General features: G+C 45.0%; 1 protein-coding gene across 1 annotated transcript; it reads right to left on the bottom strand.

The window, feature by feature from the left end:
* Positions 1–465: 465 nt before the first annotated feature.
* Positions 466–6,188, bottom strand: fgf16 (fibroblast growth factor 16). Its single transcript, XM_040016541.1, has 3 exons — positions 5,201–6,188; positions 3,695–3,798; positions 466–1,897 (listed from the first exon to the last, which is right to left on the bottom strand). The coding sequence occupies exons 1-3, from the start codon at positions 5,472–5,474 to the stop codon at positions 1,652–1,654; spliced, it is 624 nt and encodes a 207-aa protein (XP_039872475.1). The 5' UTR covers positions 5,475–6,188; the 3' UTR covers positions 466–1,651.
* Positions 6,189–14,001: the final 7,813 nt, after the last annotated feature.

Raw genomic sequence — 14,001 nt, 5'->3', positions numbered from 1 at the left:
AGAACCACCACTCCAGGTCTGCAGCACATCCCTGCTGGTTCTCTGCGCACCGCATGCAGCTGTTTCTGTCCGTTGAAAAGACCCGCTGTAGGGCCAGACCGTGAGGCCCCTGCAGTGAACGACCAATCACTGCTCTTAATCCACGCTGATGTGTAAAGCCAATTAGGGATCCGGTTGCATAAGGAATCTGATTTTGTATGGTGGATGTAGGCTGGCTAAGACCTCATGGAGACAGAGAGAGCCTGTGCACATTACTTGATAATGTAACCCTTCACTTGGTAAGGGGTTTACGAGGGCAAATTGGTATGGGAAAGAATCTGACATGTTTTTTTAATTTATTTTTTTAACCTTGTATTCCTTCTCTCTTGGCATTAATGTCAGTGAAAATATGTTAAAGTGATAGAAGCATCTAAAAGTGAAATATTTTGCCACAATAGGCTGAAATAACAGGAAAGACATGCAGGATTCACATATCTGGTTTTAATTGGTACAGACTTTAATGCAAGCAAAAATGGTCTCTCACAATGACGTCTCGATAGCAGGACAATTTTATTGTCACGTTTCATTGCAGTTCTTCATTTTGTTTGCCTTTTTTTGGTGTCAATTCAGTAGAATCTGCAGTCCAGATAACTTCAAGTTCATTACAAAATAAAGTCTTTGCAATAAATAAATATAGATTTACATTTATACTTTATATGTAGAAAATAAATATATTGTACATCTCATAAATAGGAACACCCATATGTACACCTCAGCTGCTTGCATTTTTAATAATGTTCCCCGATGCTCTGAACATTACAAGTCATCCTTAAAAAGAACACCCATTTCTTTAGTCTTCACAACCCCAGTCGGAGAAGTGCTTTTAGCCCGAGCTTAACTGCTTTTGTTTTTTGCATATTAAATTCCCATAGCTTTTTTGTGTTTGTTTGAATTTAATCTGATGTTTAAACTCAGACCAACCCAGCATGACGCTGAGACTTGGGATGTGCAGTAAGTGCAGTTCGATTGATCCCAGAGTCAGAGACATTATTCCCATCCTTTGTCTTTTATTTGAAACAAAACTTGCTCGTAGCTAACTCAAAGACAATCTCGTCACATATCCCAAACTACCGCTTAACAAACATGTAGCACAAAGTTTGCACGTCTCTGCTGTATATGTGGAATGTGCTTTCCTTCCCTCTCCTTTACATTTAATGTTGCCATAACAGTGTGCACACTGTGACATCATGCAGGGATTTATGTCCTTAGCTCCTAAAAGTCACTTCTCGTTGACTGTTCCTTGTCCCGGCCAAAACCATCAAGAGCGACCACTCCCATTTTGCCTCTTCGGTATCTACACATGAACCTCTGTTATGCATTTATAGAGAAAACATGGCACCTGATTTGATTTTCCTGATTCAGCCACAGCTGGGCAGTCATGAGGGCCTCCTTTGTCCATGATAGCAGTGGTTTTATAAGAGTTTTATCTCCTCTCTGAAGTCCACCGCAGATGATGCAAACATGGTAACCTCAGGTGGGGGGGGGTGAAGGTAAACAGTTCTGTACCAGGTCCAAAATATCCGCAATATCCCTCCCCCGCCCCCTCATTTTTGTCTTTTTCTTTTATCTCTGTTCCTTCAGAAACAACCAGCTCTCCCAGTGTAAGCACTGGTCACCTGTACTGGAATAAATCCCTGAATTCCTGAGGGATCTTTTCAATCTCCACCGGTCTGGGTAAGAAGTGGGTGAGCTTCTGGTGTTTTTTAGTCCTGCCGCCCTCCCTGGGCGAACCATCTTTGTTTAAAGCCACATAGTAGAAGCGCCCCGTGTCCGTGTGCCTGTACCGAGTTGAAGCGTAGGTGTTGTACCAGTTCTCCTCAAACTGCTCCCTGAACACACATTCTTTTGTCAGCTTCTTCTGCAGGAGAGGAAACAACAGGTTTGAAAATGCAGAAAACATTTGCAAAAAACGCAGTCAAGACTGAGCTTCGCATGCAGATTCCTCTCCTCTTGATGCACCAGCTTACGTCTGTCATTAACTGTTGTACACTGTGCACTTAGAAGTGAAAATGAACCAGTGGAAACTCATTTAGGCAGGTGCTCATTATGACAAAAGGAGCGAAGTCATTACGAGCGGATTTTCACTTTATGCTCCGCAGACCTGTTAACCTCTCGTTGTGCATGGAGAACTATTCCCCTCCCTGTGATGCAACGACAACGCCAAGCGGACGTCTTCCACCCCCACCTCTGAACCAAACATGCACACACACATATACAGAGCAGCTTTCAAAGCCTCAGCCTTCACTGACAGAACAGCATGAACGATGGCTGTGGGTTCAGCAGGTGAGAGCATGCTGGCTGGGTGATGGGTGGGAACAATAAGAGACATCAGTGTTTGAGCTGCTTTCCTGCCAAGACCAGTCAGCCTCTGCTGGTCTGTAAAGAGGGTCGAACCCTGTCAAGTAAAAGGTTTTCAGCGGAGGACCACTTCTGAATGTTTGCTTGCTCTTTTTCCTTTTTTGTGTTTTTTGGTAGAAAATACATCTACAGAACATGAAATATTTCTCATTCTCTGCCTTTAACACACTCAGAAGCCTCTGTGCGAGACTGCCGTGTTTTATTCCAGAAGCAATTTTGTTGATTGGCTGTCAGGCTCTGCTTGGCTGCGGCTGTGTGGTGAAGCTGTTGTCTGTAAACACAGCCCAGAGGGCACATGACTGGGCCAGCTCCATCCTAACACACACACACACACACACACACACACACACACACACACACACACACACCTCATCGGATCAAACGCTTGTCATGGTCTGGTGGTTGTTGGACGGAAGCACCCTTTTACCCGCTATCCTCCCCTCCCTGGCCCCTCAGACTCATACATGTCTACATGGCTCCCTCTGTCAGTCAGATGACTCAGTCAGGTGTGCAATTACCCCCAAATCACCGCCTCCCACCACCACCCCGGGTCAAAGCTCCAGGATGGGAGCCAGACTCTGATAGTATGCAGTAACAATATCTGCACTTTCCACATAATGGCCGTGCTTAAAAGTAGCCTCTGTTCGAAATGCTCGGGGGAGGTGCGGGGTAGTCCGAGCCCTGAGAGGCCCCTCAGGTAATGCCCTGGGACACCTGATACAGGTAAAGCCTCACATACTTCCCCTTCATTGTCTTCATCTCTTCCCTTTCCTCTCCCTGTGACTGCAGGTATGCACCATGTGTCGGTCGGAAAGCGAGGCTGTTGGAAAAACTACCAGATCTCTCTTCTATGTTTTTTACAGCACTGCAGGTCAAACTCAAGAGCAGGGAGGTGCAATCTCCACCAAATTCACACACAGCTCACATCCAGAGTAACGTCAGCCCTTCCCGTCTCCACTTTGGGAAAATATGTAAATATTTCCGCATATCTCAAAACTAAATGAAGTGGTCGGTTTTCGCTCTAAAAGCTGATTATCCTCGACTCCCCTCACACAGAAAACAAGTGTAAGTAATAGGAAACATACTTGTTTTGTCTAACTGTGCTTTTGCCCATCTGCTGCATATGGGAACCTTGTTAAACGTTTTGATAGCTCTGTACTGACATGTGTTGTAGAAAAAAAGAAAGACATGAATGAAGGAAAGTTTAATTCCTTGGGAATGACTAGGCGATAGTATATTCTTTAAGAGAAGTTGTCGGTGAGGGGTGGTGAAGTGAAAGGAGGGGTTTTTGACTCACCGACCCATAGAGCTCTCCTTTCTCATTCATGCCGAGGTAGAGTCCAGCGTCCACCCCTCTGATGCTCACCAGACCTACTGCTATACTTATGAACTCCAGGATACCTGAGGTCAAACACATAACATGGAAACACTGGTGAGACAAGCCCACAAACTCAGTGTGATCACCCCTAAAGAACGCAAGCAGGTGGCCTCTTTTAATCTGACTGCAGACCAGTCCTTACTGTCATTTTATGCAAAATCCTGCAGCTATTCCAGACTTCATTTGAAAATTTGCCGTTTTAAGGCCATTAAGCAATCGGAGGGCTGCCTCTCCTTCTACCTATGAGATTTTTAATAGCTTATAAATGCGCTCATCCTGTCTTTGGGACTTCCCCCGCAGGCTGTGAAGTCGCTTTTATGAAGCTGAGACGTGGGTTACTTGTTTAGTGAACAAGTAACCCACTGACTCGGAGGAAGTTACAATAAAGCGAACATCTACATCAAAGGCTGGGAAACAACTGGTAAAATTAAAAGCCACTGTTGATGCGGAGGTTAGTCAGAGAGGATCCAGCTGCCTGTGCTGACTGGCAGAGAGGCCAGCTTACAGCCACCTGGTCCCCATCTCCGCGAGTTCATCCCATGTCAGAGGATGACAGAGAAGATCCTTCTCATTTATTTATTTATTTATTTATTTGAAGAGGGGTGTGTCCCATACCCCTCTAATCAAAACCACGCAGATCTCACAAAGACCTTTGCACTTTAAATCGAAGCGAAGCCAGAAACAAACACGCGGACCACCCATGTCTCTAAAACCGGCTCGTTTTGGCTCAAGTTGGAACATTAAACCTTCTCTGAATTCCGCAGTGGTCACGCTTTAATTTAGAGATATTCCTCCTTTTCCCCCTTACCCGTTTTCGCCCGGCCTGCACCTGTGACGAGTCTGCGCGAGACATGTGCGAGTCTGCCCTCTGACCTTGTTTGATTCGCGTGTCGCGCGAGCCGCACACAATTTTTCAACCTTCTATTTGTAAAGTTAATACAAACATAATAAAAACAGGCCACGAGACTAGAATTAAATGAAGTACTTTTATTTTTTAATGATATCATATACATACCCGTGTTTCCTGCTGTGAAATAACGTCTGTTAACGAGAGAAAACCCTCTGACCTGCGCGCGCGAGAGCCTGCGAGCCTGTTGTTGCTGTCGCTGCAGGACGCGCGCGCGCTCGCTGCTTGTTTGCGCCTGATTAGAGACACCTGTGGCCCACGCGCAGCGGGGATTGCCAGAAAAAGGTGTGTGCCCTCGCGCCAGGTGACAGTGACGCACGAACGAGTATTCACCGGGGACGCTCAGAAGAAACTTCTTGATAAAACCCCTTCTTAACCGGGTATATATGTATGGGGGAAAGTTGACCCCTTTCTCATTTACAGTTTTGGAGATAAATGGGGTATTAAAAATAGTTCGGTAAAGATTAAAATGAAATTCTGTCTCCAAATAATAGATCAAAGAATAAAGAAATACTGACCAAACCTGCTGTGGTCCTGTCTTGTCCCGTGCACTGTGCCATTGGGGAATATCTCTAGCTGGAAGCCGGTCCTGCAGTAGAGCTGCCGCCGCCTCAAGATCCCTTTGAGGTGGCCGAAATCTGTGGGCGACCCGCGCTGCACTCTGCCTTCAATCTGCCCCAGTCGCTCATTCAGCCCTATGGGGGACTCTGTTACGGGCATAGTCCCCACCGAAGAGAGAGTGCTTTGTAAATCCAAGCCGAGCGTCCCCAGAACACTCACGACCTCTGCCATTGTGTGCACAGCTGTCAAATTAAACGAAGGTATTTTGGGATGTAGTCGGTAAATTCAGGAAGGAGAGAAAAGTTCACAGAAGTCCGGTCCATGCACGCCAAAAAGCGTACCACGCAGCGCGCCGTTGCTCCTCCAAATCAGCGCAGTCCTCTCAGTTTATTGATGGTGCTTTGCTGCAATCATGAGTTTGATATCTGTGTTTATCAAATAGAAAGACTCTATTATATACATGCTCCCCACGCATTCTCACATTGGATGTTCAGACACAAGCCACGCCTGGCTGGCATCCCTTCTTACGCGCATCAGTTTGCTTTACTTAATGTGCACTTTCAGTCCAACTTTTTTTTCTTCTTTCTCTCTACTTGTGATGGTGCCGCTGTCCGTGCGTGCGTGTCTCTGCCCTCTCAGAGAGCCGTATCTGATCCTCCGATCAAATAAATCCTGGTCAAGAAGTATCTTCTTCGCGTAGTTCCCCCGTTTTGCGCTCCGTGGCTTTCGGATAAAACCGCACCGCTTGTTTCAGGGCAGCAAAGTCTGGTAAAAGTTTGTGGTGCGGAATCAAAGATCACCATGGCCAAAAGACAAATGACAGCTGGCGTAAAGCCGAAAATGCACCATAAGTTGTGAGAACTACTTCACCACAAAGCCAATCCATAATGTATACTGACTGTGACTGGGTTTTGAGTCACACCACAGACTCCTGGAAGCCACAAAGGAAAACCGCAAAGAAACATTCACCCCCGCCCCCCCATCCCATCCCACCCTACACACACACACACACACACACAGACACACACACACACACACAAGATTATCAAAATAACCTGTGCATACTTTCGGAGTAATCCAACCTCCCGCACAAGTTTCAGTGCCAACCACTGCAGTTGGAGCTTTTCACGAGAGCATTTTCTCCACCTCCTCTTGGAAGCAGGTGCTTCCTTGCCCCTCTGCACAACGTTTGCAGCGTGCTCCAGCGAAACCAGGAGCTTAACCACTTCTACTACTGGCAAGGAAGGGGTGGGGGTGGAGGGGGGTGTAAAAAAAAAGAAGAAGGAAAATCCAAATGCTGATGACATGTAGCATTAAATGTGACTGGTGCAGAGTCTTAAACAGTCACTTTAGCAGCACAGAAAACTTCTAAATACATCAAGAGAGTAAGCACCAAACACCATAGATAGCCATTCTCGGGGAGGAAATATTTCTGCTTCTTACTTAATTAACTAAAAGTAGCAATAGTCAGAAGCTGTTAGAAGTAGTAGAAAATGTATTAAATTATTGCTCTAAGTTCCTCTAGGCTGTGCCTGGCCAAGACTGTGCATTCTTCATCTTCAGTTAAATTAGTCTTAAAGACAGTCGCATGTTTTAGATGTAAAATAACAATCTGAAAAGCAACTAATAACTACAGCTGTCAAATAAATCAAGAGGAGCACAATATTTGATGTTTGCCATCGTGCCCGTGAAAAGCAGGACTAATGAATAATAGGTGTAATTTATGGCTCTGAATGGGGATTTTTGCATCTCTCCTGGGCACAATGGCACTACAGGTCCTAACGTGTAGCTGTGTGTGTGTGTGTGTGTGGGGGGGGGGGGGGGGGGGGGAAGAAAAACAAAGCTGTTTGGTGAAGACTGTATTCCTGTTCGAAGATCAAAACTAAACTCCGGGAGCGTTTTAATTAGTTCACTGTTCTTGAGATATCAGTGACAGCAGGATGGGTTTAGAAGGAAGGAGAGGGGAGTGATTACATGAATAACATCATTTAACTATTAAGGTGTGTTGTTTTAGACCTCCCTCAAGCTGCTTTCAGAAACCCCCGTCCTGAGGGGGAGTTCTCACCTCAGAGCTGCTCATCACAGGCAGCAGCAGCAGCTTCCCTGTAGAGAAAGGGGATTTATGACAGTGTCTCACTTCCAATGAACAGTGACGAACAGTGTGTTAAAATCACCCAAAGTGTGTATGATTGTTTTGATGTCACTGTCAGGCTTTAGATGGATCTCTTGGCTTCTTGTTTTTTGGGGCTAATTTATCAGCTTTTGTGGCACTGGCGCAATCTATTTTGAAGCAGATGTTAGCGGCTTTGAGAGTTTCTCGGAGTGGGATACAGTATGATTGACCTTCCAAAGCATGCAAGCCTTTTTCACTGCTACTAATTATGCCTCCATAAATCTTAGGGGTGTGTCATGGCTGCATTGAAGTCAGAGGAGGGACAGTGGCTTTCAGCTGGTGCAGGATATGAAAGGTGGTAGGGGTGATAAATGCCCATGGGCCTCTGCTTGATGAATTGGGCAAAAAGGGGTTGATGAGGAGTCACTGATGGGCAGGCTTTGTGTGAACAGACACCAGGGCCCTCGCTGCCGAGGAGGATGAAAGGAGAATTGGTCTCAGCTAAAAGGGTGGAAGGAGAAGGATTAAAGAAAAGGGGGAAGAGGAGAAAGAAAGTGACTGAGCAAGAATAACAGAACATTAAAAGGAAACACACTTTTCCTCCCTCCCCACGGGCCTCCTCTGATTTTCGCTTGGTGTCCATCACCTCTGTGCAAAACTGAAATCAATCTATGTTAGAATAAAAATGTAGTGGTGGTAAATTTTGATTTCTTCTACTTTTTTTTTCTTTTTTGGTAGCTATTAGAGCTACATCTGTTGCTGGTCTGCCATATTTTATAGTTGACATGGCAGATTTATGGCTGCAGATGAAAAAAAAATCCAGAGTCAAAATGTTCCCATATGCTGAGAACCTGCAGAGGATATAGAAATGAAGATAATGACCTCAAGTGCATTAAGCTACAGCTTTGAAGTTGCTCTCCCGTGAGTCACAGAGAGAGAGAGAGTCAGAATTGAAAATGAAGTTACACTTGCACTGGGAACAGGGGGGCTAATAAGCACCTCACCTGTTTATTTGGATTAGAGCAACTTCTTATGTGTCCTCCTCCAAGAGGTGAACAAAGGCCTGCAAGGAAAAGAAATGCACAGACTGAAGTGTGCTTAATTTGATTATGAATCTCTCCGGAGATGCTTGTCAGAGTCATTATTGAAGTTTAAAGTTTTTCTTATGATACACAAGATACATTTTCATGCCCAGATTTAGGTGGGAAGACTAAAGCAGGTCTCACAGTAAACAGAATCAAGCAGCTGCTTAGCTTAGCACAGAGCCGGTCTGGTTGCCTAGGATCTGAAAGGCCAAGAGATCAGTAACAATATCATCAACAAAAGTAGATTTTTATTTACAATAATAAATCTAGTGCGCTTTTTGAACCGTCAGTCTCATGTGCACAACATGAGTAAACACTGCCTGCTATCGTGATGTGATACGCGAAACCAGTTCCTGATAGCATGTGCGCTATCCTCCATGTCTGCGTCTAATCCCGCCTTCGAATCACATCTGCGAAATGACTCATGAAAGGTTTTAAAATGATCAGAAACACAAGGCGCTGAAAGTGGCGCAAAAAAAAAAACGAGAGAGGAAGGGGAGGAAGACAGAAGAATATGGAGGTAAGAATCACTAGATTGTAAATATAAAATTAAACGCGACAGTAGCGCTTGTTGCTTTCTGCTGTTTGTAGGAGTCTTTCTTCTGAGCTTATTAAATACCTGCAGCTTCTTTGGGGTTACCTGCAGCTGTAAGATCCACACACAGAATGCCAATCTTACAGTCCGATCGTTTGTTACGCAGCGGACATCTTCAGGTTCTGATATGAGCTCATTACAGCTGTTGGAGGCCACTGCTTTCTGATCTTGCCTAGGGCATCAAAACAGCTAGAGTCAGCCCTGGCTTAACATGAAGACTGGAAACAAGAAGAAACAGATCTGCTGGCTCCATTTCCCCCACCATCGCCTCAGTTCCTACCATGTTATGTCTTGTTTGCTTGATCGCTACAAAAACCTGAGTTTCAAAATAACACAGGGTTCATGGGAGGTTACGTGCTGGACTACGTCTTGGCCAGAGTCACAGTGGAGCCTCTTCACTCTGACGGATGCTCAGTTTAGAAGAAGACCTCCAGCTTCTTATGATGGCACACAGATCTAGGATCAGATTCCTCAAAACCCTCTCAACTTTACCCCAGTGAGGGCATTTAAAAAAAAAAGGCTGACTCAGTATAAGACTGAGGCCTCATATCGCATACTGCTCAGCTAACAAGGCCGCTAAAGGGGTCAGGACCTCCCGTCTGCCTGCACGCAGAGCTGGACAACTGTAAGTGTAAAGAAAGGCTGCGAAGCATAAGCCTTAGAGCAGAGCTACAAACATCCAGAGAGAGAGGGGATATCATCTGTTCTTATTTTACCTTTTGTCAACCAGCATGTGGAAAATGATCTTCACTGTGAGTTATTTGCAGAGCTGGATTCCATGTTATTTCATTCCCTAGCAGAGACATAACAGAGAGGGTCTCCTCTTTCACACAGGTGGTCCTTCAGCCTTGTTCAAGGGCGCTGTGTGCGCTGGGGCAGGGTTGGGAGAGTACACATTGGGGGGGGAGGACTAGGGCAGGCGCGTGTGTGTGTGGGGGGGACTAGGGCAGGCATGGGGGGGGCACAGACAGATGCGAATTTAGGTAATGGTGTAACATTTCAGCGCCTGCTTTCCTTGGCCACCCCATGTAAAGATAGTGTTAATTAATTTGTTTGCTTTGCTTTCAAGCACTAACGAATGGAGCCCTGTAGGTTTTGAGAAGCCACTTGTATGCAAGGGAAACGGTCTAAAACCAACATTTGTTATACAAATTGCTTACATATGTTCTTGAGAGAGGGGAAAAAAAGATCCTTGTTATGACACCAACAGAGACGTCCCTTTTTTTTTAAACCGAAGGGAAAACCTTGGTAGGAATACTTCAAGTTTGTCTCTAACATTTTGGTTTAGCAGTTAATTATCCATACTCCAAACTTGTGGTTTTTCTCTTTTCATCAGAGGCCTGACTTAACTATAAACTGGAACAATAAAAGTTGTGTTTCGTGGAATAAACTTCCTTCTTATCCATGATACAAGGAGCAGAGTTATAAGTTTTTTCCTTCCTCGATGTTCTTTGGCTCAGTCTTCCTTATCACGAGTGGACATTTACAGCATTATACTGGACCGGATTCTTGCTAATTTAATTGTGCTGTTGCTTTGAGCGAGTCCCCGTCACCCAAGTGATGCTCCACCTGTCCACCCGTGCTGAGGTGTGGTGTATGAATACCAAGAACAGCGTTTAAGCTGTTTCTCAGCTCTGCAGGGCTGCGGTCTGATGTTAGAGATTGTATATGCGTGCTCATGATCCTGTCTGATGAGGGAACAAGCCCTCAGAGTGAGACTATTATTCTTACTACAACACAGAGCAGGAATCTAGTCTCAAACAGATGTTAGGAGCCCTTTGTAGAGCCTCTGGCACAGAGCCCAACCCTACCTATCTGCACAGCTATTTACATGGCAATCCAGCTGCTCAGTCTCTCTCCTTTTTCTCTCCTGCTCTCAAACCCTCCCTTTCCTTTTGCCCTCTCATTCTGCCCGCGTCTATACATTTACATCCCCTCGCTTTCCCTGCCCCCCTTTCCTCCCTTCCCCTCGCATTTTGAAATCAAATACCTGCCCTCGTATAAACTTTGATCAATCAAACGTACAAATTTGTTTAGCTGAGGAGACAGTGACATACTGACGCAGGTTCGCTCACGCAGAGATGAAAAAGGCCAGGCGTCCCATATCTCAGAATATCTCGGGGGTGACGCAAACCTTTACCCACACACTTTATATTTAGTTGGTCGCTTTCACAGAAAAGCCAAATATATCCACCTCCCCGAAAAACTTTACCTGCTATGTTGACTTATAGTCCTCTAGTCCAAGCAGATGTGGGAGAGACGGATTTATAATGAGAATCATTCCTGGAATCGGAGTTTTTGTTTGCTTTCTCACTAATCTTGTGAGGCGATATAAAATGCCTTCCACTTCTTGCATAGCTAGAGGAAAGCCATTTGTAAAGTGAGTTATTCAGCTTAATTTAACTCATCTGTAAAGTTGGAGCTTTTTAAGGGACCGTGCCCAAATGACTGCAGAGAATGGGGCCTCGATAACTTCTCCTTCAGTTGGAGAAAAAGCGGCAACAAACTCAGTGTCTAAAATAATAGTGCAGCTATCTTCACTACTAACCAAAGTAAATGGACTGATTCTTATTGAGTTCTTTCTCTACTTTGCCTTAGCACTCAAAGCACCCCCAACCTGTCACGTCAGATGGGCCTGCCCCTCCCTGAGTCCTGGTTCTGCCATAGGTTTCTTCCTGTTGAAAGGGAGTTTTTCCTTCCCACCGTTGCCAAGTGCTTGGAGCCATCTGATGCTTGGTGTTTTCTCTGTATTATTCTAGTCTTTAAATTACAACATATAGTGCCTTGAGCCAACTGTTACTGAGGTTTGGGACTATATAAATAAAACTGAGCCAAATGACACTATATTGCCAAAAGTATTGAACTTAAGTGACTGCCCATTCTTAATCCATAGGGTTTAATACGATGTTAACCCGCCTTTTGCAGCTATAGCAGCTTCAACTCTTCTGGGAAGTCTTTCCACGAGGTTTAGCAGTGTGTTTATTTGATTCTTTGACCATTCTTCCAGAAGCACATTCGTGAGGTCAGACACTGGTGTTGGATGAGAAGGCCTGGCTCTCAGTCTTTGCTCTAATTCGTCCCACAGGTGTTCTATCAGGTTGAAGTCAGGACTGTGCAGGCCAGTTAAGTTCTTCTACACCAAACTCGTTCATCCATGTCTTTATGGACCTTGCTTTGTGCATTGGTGTGCAGTCATGTTGGAACTGGAAGAGACCATTTCCGAACTGTTTCCACAAAGTTGGGAGCATGAAGTTGCCTAAAATGTCTTGGCATGCTGAAGCATTTAGAGTTCCTTTCACTGGAACTAAAGAGCCTCGTGTATCAGATTGCCTGATGAAGTCTGATTTGTCACTCCAGAGAACACGTCTCCATTGCTCTAGGTGTAAAGCAGTTTGCTTTACACCACTGCATCCAACCTTTTGCATTGTGTTCAGTGATATGAGACTTGGACTAAGCTGCTCAGCCATGGAAACCCATTCATTAAGTTCTCTATGCACCATTCTTGAGGTAATCTGCAGGCCACATGAATTTTGGAGGCCTGTAGCTGTTGACTCTGCAGAAAGTTGGTGATCTCTGTGCACTATGCACCTCAGCATCTGCTGACCTCACTCACTGATTTTACATGGCCTACCACTTCATGGCTGAGTTGATGTTGTTCCCACTCGCTTCCACTTACCACACTGGAATTCACTGGAGTTCCTGAGAATGACCCATTCTTTCACAAATGTTTGTAGGAGCAGTGTGCATGCCAAGGTGCTTGATTTATACACCAGGGAATAAGTATATGCCACTTATTCATCTATCTATGCTTAAGTGCATTCACACCAAAAAATGCGTAGAGAGGCATGCAGCCACCAACCCTCTGATTAGTAGGTGACCTGCTCTACTTCCTGAGCCACAGCGACCCCGAAATGCATTAGCAGTTGAGGACGGTTGCACAAATATTAACACATTAGTAAAACAGTTCTCATGCAACATTCAGTTAGCAAAATTTTGACAGGGGTGGAGAAATGGCCAAACTTTCTTTTATGCCTTGTAGCTCACAAGAGTTGAAAAAAAGAAATCCGTGATGACAAAAGTTTAGAGACACATCCCTGTAATTCAGATGCATAGCCCTCCCTCCTTTCTTCCCCCTTCTTTCCCCCCTCTTATTAGTTGTTCTACAGCCAAACATTGCGAGACACAGTGAAACAAGCGTGGACAGATTCCATTCATTCAACCAGAACTGACTCCTAAGTGTGCTTTCTTTGTGTGGCTCTGTCATTTAACTGCATTTATGTCATTTTCTTATTCCTTAAGGTTTAGTAACAGTCACAGTGACTTAAACGATGCAAAGCAGCGCAAAGAGGTTTCTCGCTCTGGGAGGGATCTGGTGCTCATTAACATCAGCTCGGTGGCAGCATTATCACAAGATGATAATTAGACAAGCAGCTTTCATGTAAATGAAAGGAAATGAAATCAAAGTCCACCGGGGCCCTGAAGCTGGCTGGCTTGTCAGTAGAGGGTGCTGATGCTTCCCTCCCTCTCAGAGCTTCAGCCAACATCTCAGATTGCCTCAGAATCATGCAATGTCACGCTATGACAAATGGAGATACATTAGTTAATTAAAGTGGGGAGTTCAGAGCAGGGTGATGCAGGTCGTCTCTCTTTTCTCGCTTTCATTCTTAAACATTCCTCCTCCGTGTCACGATGCAAAAGCGGAGCCGGGTCCAACTCTCCGACTCCCCTGGCGTGATTGGTCGAGTTCTTTCTCAGTTTCTGTAATCAAGGCCGCTTCAGTTTCTGACGTAGTTTTCATTGTTATTCTCCCGTCTGTTGTTGGGTTGGTTGTTGACTTAAGCGCACTCTTAGATCTGCTATATTTGTAGGGGTAATTTAGTGTCCTGAGTGATTTACAGTTCAGGTTTAGATTGTGCGAGCCTGCGCCTCAGAACGCACCATTTGTGGACCAAATAAGATTATCAC

The sequence above is a fragment of the Simochromis diagramma genome, unplaced genomic scaffold (assembly GCF_900408965.1).
Source record: "Simochromis diagramma unplaced genomic scaffold, fSimDia1.1 OVJJ01000685.1, whole genome shotgun sequence".
NCBI classification, from domain to species: domain Eukaryota; kingdom Metazoa; phylum Chordata; class Actinopteri; order Cichliformes; family Cichlidae; genus Simochromis; species Simochromis diagramma.
Note: the sequence above shows the minus strand (reverse complement) of the source record. Positions and strands in the feature narration are given on the sequence as shown.

Bases quoted from the DNA above. Each gene is read 5' to 3' on its own strand.
- fgf16 (XM_040016541.1), bottom strand. From the start codon at position 5,474: ATGGCAGAGGTCGTGAGTGTTCTGGGGACGCTCGGCTTGGATTTACAA. The intron at 3,799-5,200 runs GTCAGTATTTCT...GTTTGACCTCAG, and splicing joins ACAGGACCACAGCAGGTTTG to GTATCCTGGAGTTCATAAGT. The intron at 1,898-3,694 runs GTGAGTCAAAAA...CCTCTCCTGCAG, and splicing joins AAGGAGAGCTCTATGGGTCG to AAGAAGCTGACAAAAGAATG.